The sequence below is a fragment of the Coregonus clupeaformis genome, unplaced genomic scaffold (assembly GCF_020615455.1).
Source record: "Coregonus clupeaformis isolate EN_2021a unplaced genomic scaffold, ASM2061545v1 scaf0152, whole genome shotgun sequence".
Classification (NCBI taxonomy): domain Eukaryota; kingdom Metazoa; phylum Chordata; class Actinopteri; order Salmoniformes; family Salmonidae; genus Coregonus; species Coregonus clupeaformis.
The window spans coordinates 491,870-513,174 of record NW_025533607.1 but is presented as its reverse complement, the minus strand read 5'-3'; the positions used below and the strand labels follow the sequence as shown (position 1 = coordinate 513,174).

At 42.2% G+C, this 21,305-nt stretch overlaps 2 protein-coding genes across 8 annotated transcripts in view; both read left to right on the top strand.

The window, feature by feature from the left end:
* LOC121555810 (thyroid hormone receptor-associated protein 3-like) overlaps positions 1 to 17,014 on the top strand; it is a 29,718-nt gene extending 12,704 nt beyond the window's left edge. The window contains exons 1-10 of one of the 5 annotated variants that reach the window (XM_041869664.2): positions 2,084 to 3,650; positions 4,727 to 5,665; positions 6,413 to 7,153; positions 7,515 to 7,687; positions 8,237 to 8,348; positions 8,744 to 8,828; positions 13,679 to 13,860; positions 14,320 to 14,515; positions 14,801 to 14,957; positions 15,161 to 15,252. In XM_041869664.2, coding sequence (XP_041725598.1) covers positions 3,514 to 3,650; positions 4,727 to 5,665; positions 6,413 to 7,153; positions 7,515 to 7,687; positions 8,237 to 8,348; positions 8,744 to 8,828; positions 13,679 to 13,860; positions 14,320 to 14,515; positions 14,801 to 14,957; positions 15,161 to 15,165 — 2,727 coding nt within the window. In that variant the 5' untranslated portion in view covers positions 2,084 to 3,513 and the 3' untranslated portion in view covers positions 15,166 to 15,252. Of the gene's footprint in view, positions 1 to 2,083; positions 3,651 to 4,726; positions 5,666 to 6,412; positions 7,154 to 7,514; positions 7,688 to 8,236; positions 8,349 to 8,743; positions 8,829 to 13,678; positions 13,861 to 14,319; positions 14,516 to 14,800; positions 14,958 to 15,160 lie in introns of those variants that run through there. The other 4 variants (XM_041869661.2, XM_041869663.2, XM_041869662.2 and 1 more) reach the window with 4 other exon arrangements.
* A 1,595-nt stretch (positions 17,015 to 18,609) lies between these two features.
* LOC121555806 (CD2-associated protein) overlaps positions 18,610 to 21,305 on the top strand; it is a 30,588-nt gene continuing 27,892 nt past the window's right edge. For all 3 annotated transcript variants that reach the window (XM_041869657.1, XM_041869656.1, XM_041869655.1), the window contains exons 1-3: positions 18,610 to 18,709; positions 20,219 to 20,376; positions 20,651 to 20,708. In XM_041869657.1, coding sequence (XP_041725591.1) covers positions 18,706 to 18,709; positions 20,219 to 20,376; positions 20,651 to 20,708 — 220 coding nt within the window. In that variant the 5' untranslated portion in view covers positions 18,610 to 18,705. The remainder of the gene's footprint in view (positions 18,710 to 20,218; positions 20,377 to 20,650; positions 20,709 to 21,305) is intronic.

The window sequence follows — 21,305 nt, the reverse complement described above, 5'->3', positions numbered from 1 at the left end:
AAATGGAATTAGGCAAAAAATTATTTTAAAAGACCTCACTAACGTTTTTTGATGTGCATGACTGCATTTTGGGGAAAGTTGAGGTCAGGTCCAATATAGGGAAGGGAAAGAAGTTGGGCCATCCTAGAAATGTTTTAGAATAATATAATATATCAAATTTAGCAGACACTTTTAATCAAAGCGACTTAGTCATGCGTGAATACATTTTTATGTATTGGTGTCCCCGGGAATTGAAACCACCATCCTGGCATTGCAATTCTCTACCAAGATGCATGACAGGGTTATACATTCTGTGTGAAGCCTCAATTTAATGTGATTTATTAGGCCTTTAGCGGTGCTTATGCCACCTTTTATAAAGCACAGGTTTATGTCATATTTGACATAGTGGGTTATGTCACATTTGATATTGGTGGTTATGTCACACAGTTATGCCACATTTATGAACCCTTTATAAAGCATGACATACAGTTATAGATTTGTAACACATTTATGTAGTGTTTATGAAGGCTTTATGAAGGCTTTATAAGCTGCACCTCATTTAAAGTGGGACCATATTCGGTCCAATTAAGGCATATATACATTTTTAAACCATTTCCCATCCTAAAAATGTGGAATAAGCAAAGGCTTTGATTTCTTGTCAAACAGATGGAAAAAACATCTACCAGAAAAAGTCGTAAAAGGTATTAGAAATACATTACAAACACAATAATGTTGAAGTAAAGACCCCAGCCAAATAATATCAACACTTAACATTTTTTCTGCCTTCTGTAAGTTTAAGAAACATTCCTTTGTGCCTTGAAATTCTGTTACCAAAATCCCACATATCTTTAAGATATTTTCTAATTTCTGTCCCTCATGAGAAGAGAGGATAATGAAAGTTCACAGAAGTAACAAGTACATGTAGACCTATCAATTAGTTATAATGTTTTTACTAATATACATTTTGTTTATGAATTATTAAGTGAATAAAACTCATAATTCTGCTACCAAATCGATAACAGAAATGGAATTTCTGCTATTTAATTGGCTAAAATTTGAAATCATAGTAGTCACAAACCACAGTTGGGTCACCTGCTACTGTCCTCCCTTCCACTGGCATATGGTCATGTTCAGCTGATAACTGTTTCCTTTCTCTTTCTGTCGTCTGGTGGTCAAAGCAAGAGTGTGAAGAGTCTGGATAACCCCTCCCTCTCTCTCTCCTTCTCTCCCTCCAATGAATGTCACCTCTCCCAGCTCTTACTGACACCTACCCATGAGCCCCCTCTCTTTCCATTTACTGTAACCAGCAGCATCCTCATCCACTGAGCACAGACCGACACCGGACGTCCATGGACGTTGAAAGTTAGTTGACATATGGTCAGTCCCCCCTAGCCTTGATTTCAACGTCCACTGTGGACCGGCCTTCATTTGGCCCAAACATAGACGTCCATGATTAGTTCAGATTTGGTCCAGACCGGACCAATTCTGAACCAATTATAGATATCTATGTTTCACAAATTTGGACAGCACAGTACATTACAGTACAGTAGAGCACAGTAGAGTACAGTACAATAAAGAAAAGTTGAGTATAGCTCAGTATAGTGCATTACAGTACAGTAGAGCGCAGTAGAGTACAGTACAGAAAATAAAAGCAGTGTATAGTTCAGTACTCTAGAATAGAGTGGAGTAGAGTTCAGTACAGTACACAGTAGACCACACTAGAGTTGAGTACACTATAGTGTATTGTACTGAACTGTACAGTTCTGAATAGTGTACTGAACTGAATTCTACTCTACTCTACTGTACTGTATTGAATTCTACTGTACTGTACTGAATTCTACTCTACTTTACTATACTCTGCTGTACTGTACAGCACTGAATTCTACTCTTTTGTGCTGTGCTGTGCTGTACTCTACTATACTCTACTGAGCTCTACTGTGCTGTACTTTGATGTCCAAACTTGTGAAACATAGACGTCTATGATTGGTTCAGATTTGGTCCGGTCCGGACCAACCAAATGTGGTCTTGTTTGGTGGCAGAGCTCATTAAAATAATAGCCAGTGTGTAGAATAATACCCAAATATGCAAAGGAGGATATTGCATATTTCTACCTTTGTGTACCTATTTAGGATACATCACCATAAAGAGAATGACATTCATATCCATAATTATGTATTTATGTGTGGTACAGATCAGAGGCCCATGATGAAATTCCATTACCGCAATTATGTTACTGGGTGTAAATCCACTTCACTTACTGTAGTTCAATAACCAAAAGAGATTTTTTCAAACTCAAGGTGTCATGTAATAGCTGACACCCCATTCTTTCTGCAGACGTTAATGGCGTAATATTTGAGTGGGCTTGGAAGGGGTTGCAGTGGTGCTGAAGCATACACTTACGTTTTTATTTCCTGCCTCAAAACCCATGTGTTTCCTGTGCTTTATGGTGAGTTGGTGCTCATATTAACTGCAGAGCCACAACAGCTTTCTATTGGTTACGGGCCTTACTCAGGGTCTGGTGCACTTTATACAAAGGAAATTGATGTGTGTGGGAAAGAGCTCTGGTGCTGTGATGGCACACTTGCCTCAGTGAGACTTGGTACTTGGCTATTGTAATGACCTCTGCCACTACTACACAGACCTTTGACTTGCACCAAAATACATTTCAGAATTATTTGCATTACCTGCACTTCTCTGATTCAGAGGGGTTGGGTTAAATGCAGAAGACACATTTCGGTTGAATGCATTTAGTTGTACAACTGACTATGTATCCCCTTTCTCTTTCCCTTACTACGATAATTGCATTCCTTAATAGGCTACATGCTAAACATCTACCTAGTGCTTTTACTATGTTGTTGTGTAGCCCTAAATGGAAATTCCTCGGCAGTGGTCTGGGTCATCTGTCAGTCGGCTGCAATGTTGTTCATTTGCAAGGGAAACTCGTTTGAGTGTGACGCCACTGGCCACTTTTGCCGCTGGCAGAATGGTTTTGTGGAGTCTATTAAAATGGAATGCATGGCATCTCTTTTCCGGGGAGTGGCACTGCATGGCATGGTACTATTATGCCATGGTCTTGAGTTCTGAAAAGAGATGGCTTGAACCTGAAAGTCAATGCTGGATCTGGATTGGCCTGTCACTGTTTACAGTGTGTGAAATGTTACCTTCTCGCAATACAAGATGGCACACACGCACAAACATGACTTATTTTAGATGTAAGCATTCCATAAAATGTTCCTTCATCAAAAGTACTGCATGTACCCACAAATCTTTAGCATTTCAAGTGACATTTTATCCAATACAAAGATGCCTACATTGTTTAGTTTGAAAATGCCGTACGTGCTGTATTATGTAATATTAGGCCATTCAATTCATAAAAACTGTGATTTTAGCTGTCCTAAATCCCTGTATATAGTAGCTGGCTGACTGAATTGCTCCTTTTAGCCAAGGTTTCTGGACAGGCTGGCCAGCCAGGGTAATTGGCAAGCCGTGCCCCCTCCTTTTGCTTTGAAGGATTAGAGTAGACATTTTTCCCATATGGCCCATGTGACCCTCTTTCCACTAGTGCTCAGCATAAGAGATGCAGAGTGTCTTGCTCTCAATGTGAGTGTGCAATGCTGCTCGGTGAACTACTTTCTCTGTTCACTCTTTATTCCAATGAAAAAACACACTGGGTGAGTGCTTGTTATTTACTTCAAATGTTTGGAGATGGGTCTTACTTAGGAGTACTAGATTGTTCTGTCAATGGTGCTTTTCTGTATGGATTTTGTGTGCTTTTAGTCTAAGTGATGTAATTTGAGGTATTTTTCTGTAGTGCTGACTGTAGTTTGGATTTCTCATTGTTATTTGTGCAAGTTATCCATCTTTGCCTGCATAGGGATATTGACTGCAGTGCAAAGCTGCTGAGCAGTTTGAGATTTTAATGACTTTTAACTCATATGTTATTATCAAAGGATTCAGACTATTTACCAGGCTATTTATTGTTGGATCGTGCTGATATATGAGTAGTCTCAGAGATGTATCCTCTTTAAGTGAGATTGTTTTCTTTACTGTAGCTAAGATTGACCATATGGATCGACTAAATCGTAATACTTACAGAGGCGATAGATTGTTTAGAATCTGGAGAAACTTATCTAGTGGTACCGAAGGCTACCTCTGTTATGCTTTAGTGTCCATGGTGCTATGGAGCCACCATGTGGATTGGGTAGACCTCACAGCCATGTCTCTAGATGTGTCGAGAAGTCAGTTTTTCTCCACTGCTCCATTGTGCACCCATGTATTCCCACTTCCCAGCAGTTAATTGTTAAGATGTGGTTTGCTACCTCCGTTAATATATGTCAGATGCACACAGATGCATGTCACTACCTGTATATGGGATTATGATATACTTTACAGAAACACAACTGCTAGGTACATGAGTGTCTGTCAATTATTTAATTTTTTTCCTGTAACCAGCAAGCTCTTTATAATTTTTTCAGCTGTAGACCCAATACATTGCTTATGGAAATGTGGACTTGAAAACAAAATTTGACAACATCACTTTCATAAGCAACACCAACAAATGAATTGCTCATGCTATAAGGTTGTTTATAGTCTTGAGAAAAACAGCATTGTACGCCTTTTTCCTCAAAGCACTTTTTTGCTAATGAGATTTATACAACGGAAGGTGTAATCAGTCATCTTCTTTTTGTCTTCCCTCCCTTTCATTGCTGTCTCTCTTCTCCCTTGTCTCTTTTTCCCACTTTCAAAGCTCTAGGTCCCGCACTCGCTCGCGCTCCAGATCTCATTCTCCATCCCACAATAATCGAGAGCGGAACTACCCAAGGGAGTACCAGAATAATAACCGCGAGTTCCGGGGCTACCACCGAGGCTTCCGGAGGCCCTACTACTTTAGAGGCCGAGGGCGTGGCTACTTCCCACGGGGGCGCTTCCAGAGGGGTGGGGGAGGCGGCTACAATAACAACTACCGTCCCAATAACTGGCAGAACTACAGGCAGCACCCCCAACAGCAGCAGCAACAACAGCAGCAGCAACACCCCCACCCCCACAGCCCGAGACGGGGACGATCCCGTACCCCTAAAAAGCGCTCTGGTAGCCCTCGTTCCCACAGCCACTCCAAGTACTCGGACCGCTCTTCCTCGCCCCGATCCCGGCGCTCCCGCCACTCCTCTTCCTCGCATTCTTCCTCTCCCACACGCAGGTCAGGCTCCGGGTCGGCCACGCAGAACTCTAAGGATGTCAAGGAGGAGCGTTCTGCCTCCAAGGAGGTCCAGAAGAGAGGAGGAGGAGGAGGAGGAGGAGGAGGAGGAGATGGCGAGCCCGTGGAGATCACAGGAGGGTCTGCAGGGCCTGATGGGGGCGCCGGTGGGGACAAGCCCAAGGCTAACTGGCAGGGCATGACGGATCACAGCAATAGCACCAGCCCCAAGAGGTCAAGTCCTCAGGTGCGCTCAGCTGTTATCATTGGTCAGGGCGCACCAGCGACGACCCAGGCTAGTCCCTCTCCTAACAGCACTAATGCTAATGGCCCCGATTCCAATGGTGCCCCCTCATGGCAGACACAGACGGTGGGCAGCTCGCCTTCCACCAAAAGCCCTTCTCAGAAAAGCCCCACACCTGTGTTCTCTGGCTTTGGCGTCTTCTCTAAAGAGGACAACCTGGCAGGCGATAAAGCAGCTATGTTCAAAAGGTAAGACAAATATTTTTCTCCTTTTCTCTTTGCAACTTATGAAATATCTTTAGAAGTGAAAGGTTAACACACACACACTAGCATGTTTTTCTCATTTGTGGTGCAGGAATTTACTGCCCCAAAGTTCACATTGTAGCACACGATTATTGTCAACATTTCGGTAAAATACCCTTTTCAAGGCTAGGAAATACCTTTCCTTTCATTTAGTGAGGTTAGTGCATAGTTGTAACGTGCCAATATTAATTCTGTATGAGTCTAGGAGTCTTCCTCTGAGAGTATTTTATTTGTATTTAGAATTCATGGATCTTTCCCAATGCGTCATGCACCACATATAATACTTTGTCCCTAGTATTTTTCCTTGGCCCTAAGCCCTTGGGGAAGTGGTGGTAGTCATAGCATGCTGAAACAGGAGTTTGTAAGTTGAGAAGGCATTACGGACCCTTGGGAGTTTTGAGATGTGTGTGTTTTCTTGACCAGTCAACGCTGCACTAACCATGACAAATCCCTAATGGCTTGGGCCTTTGAAGAAGGGATATCTTTTGCTGGCTGTCAGCTTCTGTGTTTATAACTGTATCATCCATTACACTAAGTCATCCACAATTAATGGGATTTTTACCTACACCATTGACAAACGTCCTTATTTCTTTCACATTGTTTGTGTAATAAAGTTGCAGGCACTCACCTGAACAGTTGTCCAAGATGCAGTTAAACACAGTTGTTTATCTTTCTCTCTTCGCCATTGTCTAGGTTCTTGGAAGTGCACAATCATAAGAAAAAGCAGTCCGGGTGGGAGAATGGCAGAGAGATGGAAACCAATGGTGGGGATGTGGAGCGGGAGAAAGGGAATGGCATGAAGTCCTCTGGGGGCATCTTTGACAGAGAGCTCGACAAAGGGGAGAAGGAGAAGTACAAGTACAGGGAAGACTTTGACGATGAGGGAAATGTGTCGTTGAACAGCTTCTTGAAAGCCACCCCTTTCTTTTCCTGCGATGGTGAGGAAGAGGACGAGGAGATGATACTCAAGCCCCGTCCCAAGGTGCTCCGCAAAGACCGTGACCGGGAGGACGACGATTCGCCCAAGCTCAAGAGCAAAGTCACCCTCTCGGCCCGCAAGCTATTCGAGGAGCGCTTCGGCAAGTGGGAAGACCTGGCCTACTTGCAGGTGGCTGCCAAAGATGACGATCTTGACGCCATGGCAGAGGAGATTTACCGCAGCCGGAAGCAGGAGAAGGCGGCGGCCATAGCTGCAGCACTGGCCAAGAGAGAGGCCATAGCGGGCATGCTCAGAGGCTTCTCCCCGGACAACGTCAGCAAAGGCAGGAGGAAGGAGAAAGCTGCCTCCAGCCCGTCCCCCACACCCCCACCACGGAGGAACTCTGACCGAGAGATGTTCATGGTCAAGGGGGAGGACTCTCCCCCAAGGGCCTCTGGGAAAAGAGGAGCGGAGTTCAGTGTCAGAATGGATTCCCTCAGAGATGACGTAGCAAGGTAAACAGTACGCACCATCATCATATAGATTCACATAGAGACTCTGATGCCTTATCGACTTGGATAGGTTTCACTCTCCATTAACAGGAAGCCATGAATCATGAGACTCTTTGGCTCAGGCCTGGACCATGTTTTATAGCCTCTTTGAGTCATAGTTCTATGAAACCCTGAGCTTTGTCAAAATGAATAAAGATGTGTATTAAGACAATTGAGATAATTACCCCTCCTGATTCAATCTTTCAGGTGTTGTTTATAGAAGCCTCATGAGAAAGATCCCATTCTCTTTGTTCTCTGTTTATTCTCGCCAAAAGGGCAAAGGTGAAACATCAAATGAAATGTTGTTGTTTTGTCTCTTCCCCAGATCCTCTGGTGTTATGGTTGGTGAGCGAAGGTTATCACGGGAACTTGTGCATCCTACTAAAAAGGAGCAGGGGTTTCACTCTATCTTCCAGCACATTCAGGCCACAGAGTTACAAAGGAGTCCCTTAGAGCTGTTTTCACAGCACATTGTCACCATCGTCCACTACATAAAAGGTGAGTGACCTCACTCACCTCTGATCCTTTACAACTGACCTGTCTCTCTGCTAGCTGTGCTTTAACACAGGTGTAAGTTAAGGTGCAATTGCAATATCAAAAGGTTTATATAGCCTATACAGTGTATCATTTGATAGGTCAAACTGAAAAGGGTTGCCAAGTGCTTGTGAAATAGCTTGGCCAGTATGCCATGCATTGCAATCCTGTGTGGGAATGATTATGGAAAAATATTTCTGTACATCGAAAAATTCATTTTTCAGGCACAAATGGTATGTAATTTAATTTGATTTCAATAAGTTTTCCAAAAATGGTTTTCATTGCTATGAAAACATTTGCATGGTTATTATACCTTTTATGACCCTATGGGGCTAATGAAATCACATTGAAAAATAGATAACCTTTGATGGAGTAGCTGAAAATATTGTTTTTATGGTCACAAGCTAATACTGTACGTAACTTATGAATTTAAAGGAATGGGAAAGTGCATTGGCACAAAATGTACGGTCATATCTGTTGTGTAACACAAGTTCTGGTTCCTGTTGATTACAGCACAGCACTTTCCATCCAACGGAATTACTCTAAATGAGCGATTTGCCATGTACCAAAGAAGAGCTGCGGAAAAGGAAATGATGAAGCCAAGAAAGAGCCCAGAGATACACAGGTAGAGTCGCCTTCTGAGTGACCCTCTCACCTTCAGTGTGCTGTGGCATCACCTCTAGTTTTATCAAAGCTTGCACAGGTATTATTCACACCTTTTGTCATTCAGTGCACGTTCAATGGTGGTCTTTGTTTGCTATGTGATATCCTGGAGTTATTTGGGTCTGTCCATTGCACGTAGACTATTCATTTCAGTCCTCATCTGATCATCACTGAAACTAAGAATAATTCTTTGCAGTCATTTCAGTCCTCACCTGAGCAGCACAGACTTGAAACTAAGAGTAATTCATTGCAGTCATTTCAGTCCTCATCTGAACAGCACTGACCTAAAATGTTTTAGAGTAATCCCTTGATTATGAGCTGTGGCAAAGTTAGAGCTTGTGTATTTCTCTCTTGCAGGAGAATTGATGTTTCTCCCAGTGCTTTTAAGAAACACTCTCACCTGTTTGAGGGAATGAAAAACTCCGGGGATGGCAGTTACAAGGTGACTGAACATTTTGAAATATGAAGTATTTTGGAAAACTGACAAAACAACAGCGAGCGAGTGAGCCAGCCATCCACTTTTAGACTGCGTTCTCCATCTAAGCCTGTGCTTTTCTTTGAAGGGAGATGCATAACGTCTAAAAGCAAAGCAAATGCAAAACGAGGCACATTCAGTTTGTTGTGTGTTATATACTCCCCCTCCACGTATGATGATTTGGTTATACTGTGGGTACAAGCCTGCCTGATGCCATTGAGTCGAAAAAAATGAGGGGTCAGAAATGGAAACGGCCAATTGCTCCTGTGTCCAAGCCATTCAAAGGACTCTAAACAAATGTCATAGTAAGTATTATTCTTCAACAAATAAGGCAAAATATAGTCAAAAGCAAAACCTGTTGTACTTTTGGAGTGCTTATACAGTCTATAGGCCTACTTATAACTTTGGTAATTTGATGATATCTGACTGAGACCATTTTGTGGTATGACTAAATTGAACTCGCTTCAAAACTGAAACATTTTAGGGGAATGAAACAGCGTGAAAGTGAATGAACTCAGCCTTTAAGAGTTTGTAACCTCATTATGTCCGGTTGTGTCGCAGAGGTTCAACATTGTATTGTGCAGACCTGGGAAAGTACACTGATCAAATATATACACGCAACGTGCAACAATTTCGAAGATTTTACTGAGTTACAGTTCATTGCTGACATTGCTCGTCCATATATTTATATATTCTTAATTCCATTGCTTTACTTAGATTTGTGTGTATTGGGTATATGTTGTGAAATTGCCTTTCTGAAGAGCTCAGTGACTTTCAATGTGGCACTGTCATAGGATGCCACCTTTCCAAAATGGCAGTTCGTCAAATTTCTGCCCTGCTAGAGCTGCCCTGGTCAACTGTAAGTGCTGTTATTGTGAAGTGGAAATGTCTAGGAGCAACAACGGCTCAGCTGCGAAGTGGTATGCCACACAAGCTCACAGAACAGGACCGCTGAGTGCTGAAGTGCGTAGCGTGTAAAAATCGTCTGTCCGCGGTTGCAACACTCACTACCGAGTTCCAAACTGCCTCTGGAAGCAATGTTAGCACAATAACTGTTTGTCGGGAGCTTCATGAAATGGGTTTCCATGGCCGAGCAACCGCACACAAGCTTAAGATAACCATGCGCAATATCAAGCGTTGGCTGGAGTGGTGTAAAGCTTGCCGCCATTGGACTCTGGAGCAGGGAAACGCATTCTCTGGAGTGATGAATCACGCTTCACCATCTAGCAGTCCAATGGACTAATCTGGGTTTGGCAGATGCCAGGAGAACGCTACCTGCCCCAATACCATGTGCCAACTGTAAAGTTTGGTGGAGGAGGAATAATGGTATGGGGCTGTTTTTCATGGTTCGGACTAGGCCCCTTAGTTCTAGTGCATACAATGACATTCTAGACAATTCTGTGCTTCCGAAGTTTGTGGCAACAGTTTGGGAAGGCCCTTTACTGTTTCAGCATGACAATGCCCCCGTACACAAAGCGAGGTCCATACAGAAATAGTTTGCCGAGATTGGTGTGGAAGAACTTGACTGGCCTGCATAGAGCCCTGACCTTAACCCCATCGAACACCTTTGCGATGAATTGGAACGCCGACTAAGAGCCAGGCCTAATCACCCAACATCAGTGCCTGACCTCACTAATGCTCTTGTGGCTGAATGGAAGCAAGTCCCCGCAACAATGTTCCAACATCTAGTGGAAAGCCTTCCCAGAAGAGTGGAGGCTGTTATGGCAGCAAAGGGGGGACCAACTCCATATTAATAACCATGATACACATACTTTTGGTCATGTAGTGTACATTTTTCCTATTTTGTTGCCTTACAACCTGGAATTAAACTTGATTTTTTGGGGGTTTGTATCATTTGATTTACACAACATGCCTACCACTTTGAAGATGCAAAATATATTTTTTATTGTGAAACAAACAAGAAATAAGACATAAAAACAGAAAACTTGAGCGTGCATAACTATTTACCCCCCCAAAGTCAATACTTTGTAGAGCCACCTTTTGCAGCACACTCAAGTGGTTTCCCCTTAAACCACTTGAGTGTTGCTTTAGCAGTATGCTTAGGGTCATTGTCCTGCTGGAAGGTGAACCTCCGTCCCAGTCTCAAATCTCTGGAAGACTGAAACAGGTTTCCCTCAAGAATTTCCCTGTATTTAGCGCCATCCATCATTCCTTTCTGACCAGTTTCCCAGTCCCTGCCGATGAAAAACATCCCCACAGCATGATGCTGCCACCACCATTCTTCACTGTGGGTATGGTGTTCTCAGGGTGGTGTGTGGTGTTGGGTTTGCGCCAGACATAGCGTTTTCCTTGATGGCCAAAAAGCTCAATTTTTGTCTCATCTGACCAGAGTACTTTCTTCCATATATTTGGGGAGTCTCCCACATGCCTTTTGGCGAACACCAAACGTGTTTGCTTATTTTTTTCTTTAAGCAATGGCTTTTTTCTGGCCACTCTTCCGTAAAGCCCAGCTCTGTGGCGTGTACAGCTTATAGTGGTCCTATGGACAGATACTCCAATCTCCGCTGTGGAGGTTTGCAGCTCCTTCAGGGTTATCATCGGCGGCAGGTAGCTTAGTGGTTAAGAGCGTTGTGCCAGTAACCGAAAGGTTGCTTGTTCTAATCCCCGAGCCGACTAGGTGAAAAACCTGTCGATGTGCCCTTGAGCAAGGCACTTAACCCTAATTGCTCCTGTAAGTCGCTCTGGATAAGAGCGTCTGCTAAATGACCAATTTATTTTTATTTATTTTTTATCTTTGGTCTCTTTGTTGCCTCTCTGATTAATGCCCTCCTTGCCTGGTCCGTGAGTTTTGGTGGGCGGCCCTCTCTTGGCAGGTTTGTTGTGATGCCATATTCTTTCCATTTTTTAATAATGGATTTAATGGTGCTCCGTGGGATGTTCAAAGTTTCAGATATTTTTTCTCCACAACTTTGTCCCTGACCTGTTTGGAGAGCTCCTTGGTCTTCATGGTTCCGCTTGCTTGGTGGTGCCCCTTGCATAGTGGTGTTGCAGACTCTGGGACCTTTCAGAACAGGTGATCATGTGACAGATCATGTGACACTTAGATTGCACACAGGTGGACTTTATTTAACTAATTATGTGACTTCTGAAGGTAATTGGTTACACAGATCTTATTAATGGATTTCATAGCAAAGGGGGTGAATACATATGCACACACCACATTTCCGTTATTTTTTTAAAATAATGTTTTGAAACAAGTAATTTTTTTCATTTCACTTCACCAGTTTTGACTATTTTGTGTATGTCCATTACATGAAATCCAAATAAAAAATCCATTTAAATTACAGATTGTAATGCAACAAAATAGGAAAAACGGCAAGGGGGATGAATACTTTTGCAAGGCACTGTAGGGACGTGGATCAGGAAACCAGTCAGTATCTGGTGTGACCACCATTTTCCTCATGCAGCGCGACACATCTTCTTCGCATAGAGTTGATCAGGCTGTTGATTGTGGCCGGTGGAATGTTGTCCAACTCCGCGAAGTTGCTGGATATTGGCGGGAACTGGAACATGCTGTCGTACACGTTGATCCAGAGCATCCCAAACATGCTCAATGGGTGACTTGTCTGGTGAGTATGCAGGCCAGTGAAGAACTGGGACATTTTCAGCTTCCAGGAATTGTGTACAGATGCTTGCGACATGGGGCAGTGCATTATCATGCTGAAACATGAGGTGATGGCGGCGGATGACTGGCACAACAATGGGCCTCAGGATCTCGTTACGGTATCCATACCATAACCCCACCGACACCATGGGGCACTTTGTTCACAATGTTGACATCAGCAAACCACTCGTCCACATGATGCCATACATGCCTTCTGCCATCTGTCCGGTACAGTTGAAACCCGGGATTCATCTGTGAAGAGCACAATTCTCCAGCGTGCCAGTGGCCATCGAAGGTGAGCATTTGCCCACTGAAGTCTGTTTACGACGCCGAACTACAGTCAGGTCATGACCCTGGTGAGGACGACGAGCACGCAGATAAGCATACCTGAGATGGTTTCTGACAGTTTGTGCAGAAATTATTTGGTTGTGCAAACCCATAGTTTCATCAGCTGTCTCAGACGATCCCGCAGGTGAAGAAGCCGGATGTGGAAATCCTGCGCTGGTGTGGTTACACGTGGTCTGCGATTGTGAGGCTGGTTGGATGTACTGCCAAATTCTCTAAAACATACATGGTAGAGAAATTAACCTTAAATTATCTGGCAATAGCTCTGCTGGACATTCCTGCAGTCAGCCTGCCAATTGCACGCTCCCTCAAAACTTGAGTCATCTGTGGGATTGTGTTGTGTGACAAAACTGCACGTTTTAGAATGGCCTTTTATTGTCCCCAGCACAAGGTGCACTTGTGTAATTATCATGCTGTTTAATCAGCTTCTTGATATGCCACACCTGTCAGGTAGATGGATTATCTTGGCAAAGGAGAAATGCTCACTAACATGAATGTAAACAAATGTGTGCACAACATTTTTGAGAAATAAGTGTTTTGTGCGTATGCAAGATTTCTGGGATATTTTATTTCAGCTCATGAAACATGGGACCAACACTTTGCGTTTTATATTTTGTTCAGTGTAGTTCCAGAATGGTCTGTTTTCACTTATGCCGGTCAAATGTAACACAGCAGCCGTTAAACTGGCAGTTCCCAGAGTTTGTCGGTTATTTATGGTCTTGTAACAGTTCTCCCGGCCCCTTACATGTAGTGTACAAACAAGACTGACTGCAGACTGACAGCACCTCTCCATGCTAACCCATAGCATGTCCATGTCCTTGTGTTCTTTTTCTTTTTACCTGTACAGGACGAAGGTAAAAACATTAAGGGTGACTCAATGGACCTTCGTCTGGATATTGAGCGCCGTAAAAAATATTCCACCCGGGAGAGAGATTATAAACAGGATGGGGGGAGAGATTCAGGAGACTCCCCAGAAGCTAGCAGGGAGAGGTCCGCTGAGAAATCCTCCAAGCACCACAAGAAGTCCAAGTATGTTCAACCAACTGACACTCTATAGCAGTGGTTCTCAAACCTCTCCTCAGGGCCCCCAGCCATTCCATGTATTTGATGTATTCCATAGCTTTATCTTGGCCAGGTCGCAGTTGTAAATGAGAACCTGTTCTCAACTGGCTTACCTGGTTAAATAAAGGTGAAAAAAAATAAAAATAAAAATAAAAAATAGCTAGTACACCTTGTCATCTGATCATCAAGCCTTTGACTAGGTGAATCAGGTGAGCTAGTTCAGAGCTACAAAAAAATTGTGAAAGGTCTGAGGGTCTCTGAGGAGAGGTTTGAGAACCACTGCTCTATCACAAGCATCACAATGACTTTACTAAATTCCATTTACTACATTTACTTTACAAGTCATGAACATATCTACAACTAGCCAGGGTCTTACAAGACAAGCAATGGAGCCAAATGTCAATAACAATAAACTGACTTTTAAAGGGGTTTTGGTCCCTCAACCTCTTCCTCCAGGAAAAACAAGAAGAAGCGATCTCGCTCTCGCTCCTCCTCTTCCTCTTCATCTGCCGAATCTCACAGGGGAGGAGACTACCCCCACGAAGGCTTTAACAAGGCCAGGCTGGGGCCTCGGGGGGACTATGGTGGCCCCATGGAGAGGGGACGAGGACGCGGAGGTTTTGTAAGTCTACTCATGGACGTGCACTCATATTAATTTTGGAAAGTAAAGGGTTTGATAAAGAATAGAATCATCAAGATAACAAGACAAAGTACAACCACAACTAACCTGAAACAAAACATTTAAAATATAAAAATATGTCAAATGATGGCACGTTTGTCTTCTTCTTTGGCTTTGCACTTGGAAAGTTTTTTACCGGAAATCAAACTCATGGGTAGTTATTTACATTTCTGCAATTGTCTTCTTGTCTTTATGATCTGGGTTCTCTGTGTCTGACTCATATTGCAGCAATTTAGAATAAGAGGAAGGGGCTGGAACAGGGGAAATTACCAGGGAAACAATACCACCAATGGTAATCCCCCTAACATGGACATACCAGTTCACCCCAAGAATGAGGACTGGGACCCAGAGTACACACCCAAGAGCCGAAAATACTACTTGGTAGGTTTGTACCCATGCCATTATAAATTATATCTTTGTTTCCTCTTGCCTATATATAATATTCCATCCTCAAATTAATTTATTCCTCAAATCAAATCGGTGAATTCACCAAATTCACAACTCCTTTGAACATGCTACCAAGTGAACTTGCTCACTTCAAGATATGAACTCTTTCTCTCTTTTCCTGTCTTTCCCTTTCTCCTTCAGCATGATGACAGGGAGGGCGAGAGGAAGTGGGTGGACAACCGAGGACGTGGAGGACGGGGAAACTTCCTGCGTGGCAGCAGGGGCCGTTTCATTATCCGGAAGGCCACCGTTGGCCCACCCAACAACAACAACAACAACAGCAGCAGCCCAAAGTGGACACATGACAAGTTTCAGGTCAACGGGGGGGAGGAGGAGGGCGAGCCCCAGGAGGAGGATACAGAGCAGGACCACAAAGACCAGGAGAAGTCTGAAGACACTGTCCAATAAGAAACTACCTGGACTTGTCCAATAAGAAAATACCCTGCTCTCAGCCTTTATCCATCACAATGGCTGGACATGGGAGAGTTTTGCCAGTGCACAAATACACACATTAGGAATCAATCAGTGCTATTAAATGGAGAACGCTGTATGGTTTTATTTCTGGGGACTCTCTTTGACACAATACTTTACGCAACATTATGTTATACTTTTGTCAGGGTATAGCTAACTTGTGTTTTATCTGCTTATTGTAGAAACACTGTTAGACAGTGAACTGCTGTGTTGGAATAGGAAATATACGTAACCAACCTCTGCGCTTGATAGGTCAGCACTATGAACAGTGCATTGTGGGGTGTTATGCCTCTTAGTACAGGGCTGCTGCAACATTGCATATCACTTCTTCTTTTTTTTGTTTTTGCGAGAAAGTCTGATGCAAGAAAGTCACACCTTTTTGCAGAGCATGACAGGAGGATATTTTTGTGCCTTAGACTTGTTAAAATATGTCAGACACATATTTATCTAATTAAATGACTTTTGAGGCCAAACAGATTAATACTATACTAGAAGAGAAACATTTTTATATTTATTATACCGTAGTGATAAATCGTACACTATTATACTGGAGATATATTTTTAGACTAGTTTAGCCATCAACCGGAGAAAATGCAGTATACTGTTGACTTTAGCAAGTTTTAGGATTCAACTACGTAACCTACGTAGTTGATTCAACTGCTAGTCCAGCATCCTGCAAATGACCCCTCTGACAATGGGACCAAATCATAAAGGGTCAAAGGTTATATTCTACAGACATGCACTGTGGAGTGACACAAGATGCTCACAGTCCCCCAGAAGGGCAAACAGAGACTGTTAACTAAAATGGCATACCCTGTCTGCAAAGTCACAATGGGCTACCTGGATGTTTGTTATCTTGTCTAGTTTGTTGAGAATCCTATATTGGATTTTTTTATCTTGTACTTTTCAGAACTGTTAACTTGGTCTTGGGTTGGGTGTGTGTACTACTCACCATTGGAAGTCTGTGCCTCAGAATATACCTTTGCAAAGTCATTCATTTAACTTTTGATTAGGCGACACAATTTGTAATTATTTGTAGCAACTAATGCTTCCTTTGTATGTTAAGAAAGAATGGTGATTGATTATATCATGGCATTGATTAGCTCATGGGACACACTCATGCTTTGATGCGATAGGTTTTCTTAATTGAATGGGGACTTCCCCCCTTGTGTAACGTCTTTTTTAAGTTTTGATTGCTGAGTAGTATGTGTGGGGTGCAACACAGTCAACTTTGGTTGAATATAAAATAAAATAAGTTCTAAGGTATTTGAATTTGATCTGAAATTATTTGTGCTGTTCAAGAAAATATAGTTTGTAAAAAAATTTGTAAGAAAAAGTAGGCTGTTGCACTATTTGGATATGTATGTCTTGCTGTGGGTTGCACTGCTCTATAATGTACATGATATATGTTGTGGTTGACACTCATGTTACATTTTATGTGGTTGGGGGCAATTACTTTTTTTAATGGTTCCTGTAGCCAATGTTTTTCAGATGTAAATTAAAAAGAACTTCTGGTTAATTTAACATCTGTTAAATTTACTTCTGTGTTGCTTATTTTATGTATCTTTATTCAATAAGGAGTTGAAAATCTAACGTTTACATTATTGACACCTGTCTATACTGGACTGGAAAGGTCAGCATAGGCCATACAGTACATGCACTAGACACAAAAGAGCAGACATTTGTAAATCGTTATACTGACTTTCAGTACTGTATTCTGTGTATAGGGAAGAGAACTGGTGAAAGCTTTGATTTACAGATGTAGGATCTTAATTTGATCGCTCTTTTGTTGCTGAGAATTTTCCTGCACTGCAGGAAATGCAGATGAGCTTCATGATTTACATAAATTCACTGAAACCCCACTCTAACACATGGTTGGCACTCCAGTTTCCTTTTCACGTCATTTAACATTTACATTTACATTTAACACCTGATTTATTTAACAAAAGTCACATCTCGACCCCGTGTAGCTCAGTTGGTAGAGCATGGCGCTTGCAACGCCAGGGTTGTGGGTTCGTTTCCCACGGGGGGGCCAGTATGAAAAAAGAAAAAATTATGCACTCACTAACTGTAAGTCGCTCTGGATAAGAGCGTCTGCTAAAATGACTGAAATGTAAATGTAAATCTCAATAGGTGGTCCAGGTATGTCATGACATAGCACAAGTGGAGGGGGTGGCCCTTTCCTCTTTTGTTCTCTATTGCTCCTCTATTGTTCCTCAGGCAAAGGGGAGGCTGATGACATCACAGATTCCCATCAAACCAACTCCTTGAATGCCCTACTCCTTGAAGTTGGCAGTTGTGTAAACATTTTTTTTTTTACTCTTTAGTCTGTGTATTTGACTGTATTTATGCTTGGGATATCGCTCTTCAACAGTAAAAGTTCAAAAATCGCTGTAGGACTTCTTTAACAGTATTGCACGTTCATGTAGCCTACTTTAGGCCAGACCACCACTCAATCAACCACCACTCAATCAACATTATGGACTAAATATTTAAATCCTGTTGCTGCATGATTCTTGCTGTGACAATATAGGTCAAATTAAGATCCTACATTTGTAAACATGTTTAACAGGAAACCATTCAATTAAGTAAAACACTATTAGCAATAGAGAGTGAGAATTTTCACATAATGATAGCTGTCCATTCATAGAATAGCTTACATTGGAGATTTAACGAGTATACTTGACTAAACCTGAACAACTCTGCAATGGCGTTCATGAAAAGGACATTGCTGCAGCAAAGAATAAATACATCACATTACTCTCTCAAGGTATTGAAAATGTGTCTTGGAGACTGCCTGGAGGGGGTACACACACACACACATACACACACACACACAATTACGTCACATTGTTTCTTTCCCATACAATGTGTGACAGTTACTTTACAGCTGAAAATATGTGGTCATGTACTTTTTCACCCTTGCCTATCGTCTCTCTTTTTCAATTAGAAACCTGTCCCACCTGTTCTCTCTCTCTCCTTCTCTTACTCTCTCGCTTGCTCTATATGACTCGTCCTCCTGTCATGACTAGCCGAAGTAGATGTTAATGTTTGACTAGAGGGAAGGAGGGCCCTGGCTAGCCATATATAGCTTTGCTTCTTGGGCAATACTCACTTTCTTTCAGTTCTCCTTCTGTAGCATGAGGTATCTGTCTGTCCTCTGGAGAGGAATTACCTTAAAGACTAGAAGAGAGAGTAAAGCTTTCTAAAAAGTCATGGGTAAGTGCATTGTAACTGTGTTGTCTATTCAGCAGTGTCTACAAGGGTTTGGGGAATGTTTACAATGTCTGTCATTGAATCAGTTATATTCAGGGAAATTGACAAGAACTATAGTGTAGAAAACATGGTCATTTTGTAATTTGTCATTTTGGGGCGGCAGGTAGCTTAGTGGGTAAGAGCGTTGTGCCAGTAACCGAAAGGTTGCTGGTTCTAATCCCCAAGCCGACTAGGTGAAAAATCTGTCGATGTGCCCTTAAGCAAGGCACTTAACCCTAATTGCTCCTGTAAGTCGCTCTGGATAAGAGCGTCTGCGAAATGACTAAAATGTAAATGTAATCCCAAATAATAGTTGGGATTGGAGGTGATTTTGGTATACCAGATATATAGGCCTGTTCATGTTTGTAGTTTATACACCCTCTTTGTCAGAAAACAGACAACAGAGATAATGATCTTGCTTCTTTTTTATTCAGAGAGCAAAGGGGTAGTAGGTCTCTGGGTCTCCACTATACTTTTGCAGAGTATTTGGTGTTGAAGGGATTCTTCATAGCTAACATTGACATACATGCCTAAAGCCAGGTAAGCAGGTTAGCACTAGTACTAGCAGTTGATAAGGTACATTTTTCATTATTTTCTTACTTGCAGGTTGTAGGCTATGGGTGTGTGCGGTACATCATTTTTTAATTTATATTCCTTGCCTAAAAACTACTTGAACAGAAACCTTTTCACTATGCCAGGGCAAATTCCAAACTGTAATTTTTGGAATCCATTTTGCTGCCCCAGTACTGTACTGTAACCTTGGTTTACATACGTGTTTTTCAAACACAAATATGCTACAGGAGACTGGTTTGGTTTACGAAGGCCTTGGTGTTTATTCAGAAAAAGTAAAGCTGAAATCTTTAAACAACATAACAATAGCTTTATTTGCCTATGATTTACTGTATGTTCCAAACACAATAATCTTGATGTCACATTGTTGCCCATTGCAACTATACTACTCTCCTCCAGCCTTGCATGATACATACCATATAGCCTGTTGAAACAAGCATTGCCTTTCTAGATGTTGGGGCACATTACCTGTCTAATGAGTCCAAATAACTGCAGTTACTCAGTCAATATCTTTAGATATTTTAGAAAAAAGAAAGCCAAACTTGCAATACCATTAGCCTTCTCACACTATGCAGCCAAGCTGAGTCAAACAAGCTGGTTATATACCCACCATAGTTGCCAAAACCATGCTAGAGAGAACAATGTGAAAAACAATATCCATGCCAGCACAGTACAGTTTGGATCATCACAATAGTGTGAAAAGGGTCCACGTTATCTCTCTTCCCCTCCCCATGTCTTTGAGGTACCAGACTATGGTGTTAACCTTCTGGATGTTGGGCCACAATCTTTGTTAATTTACTCGAAATAACTGCAGTTCCTCAAGCAATATTGTTAGATCTATTTGAATAGAGAATCAAACTTGCAACACCATCTTCACCCTCCTCCCTCATTTGCGTGTCTCAGAGGTGCTGGTGCTGATAGACTTTGAGGGCATGATGGGAGATGAGATGACGGTGCAGGTGGGAGACGTGGTGAAGAGCGTCACCAAGGCCAGCGAGGAGGGCTGGCTGGAGGGGGAACTGAGGGGCAAGAGGGGCATCTTCCCCGCTAACTTTGTCAAGGTACAATATGTCCATCAAGAGTTTGCCTTCATGCCTTCAGTCCATGGATAAGGATTAATACCATCTCAATTCAGTCAACGAAGGAAGTCCAATTAAATTATATTCTGTCAAGGAACTGAAATTCCATTATTTCAGTTTACTTGATTTTAAATTGATTTGACCCCAACTCTGATCAGCCTATTGTTTGTGCATGTTTCATGTGTAATCCATTGTATAATACTTGACTCATTAGCTTTTTCCTTGTATGTGTTTGTATCTTTTATTTCCCACACAGGAGGTGCCAGTGTATTTGATAGGTGACAGCAAGCGGGAACCAAGAAGCCTACGGAAATGTATGTGTCATTCTCCAATGTCTTTAAACCTCCACTACCATAACACTCTGCCTGTTGTGTTGCCCATAACTTGAACCGTAACAAAAACTGTATCCAGATATGTTTCCCAGTCTGTCAAACGTGAAACCTGTTTTGTACTAAAATATGGAAGTGTTTGGGTTTGTGCTCATCGAGATACACACACTTTTTTTTTTTTTTTTCACCTTTATTTAACCAGGTAAGCCAGTTGAGAACAGGTTCTCATTTACAACTGCGACCTGGCCAAGATAAAGCAAAGTAGTGCAATAAAAACAACACAGAGTTACATATGGGGTAAAAAAAAACATAAAGTCAGAAATACAACAGAAAATATATATACAGTGTGTGCAAATGTAGCAAGTTATGGAGGTAAGGCAATAAATAGGCTATAGTGCAGAATAATTACAATAGTATTAACACTGGAATGCTAGATGTGCAAGAGATTATGTGCAAATAGAGATACTGGGGTGCAAAAGAGCAAAATAAATAACAATATAGGGATGAGGTAGTTGGGTGGGCTAATTTCAGATGGGCTGTGTACAGGTGCAGTGATCGGTAAGGTGCTCTGACAACTGATGC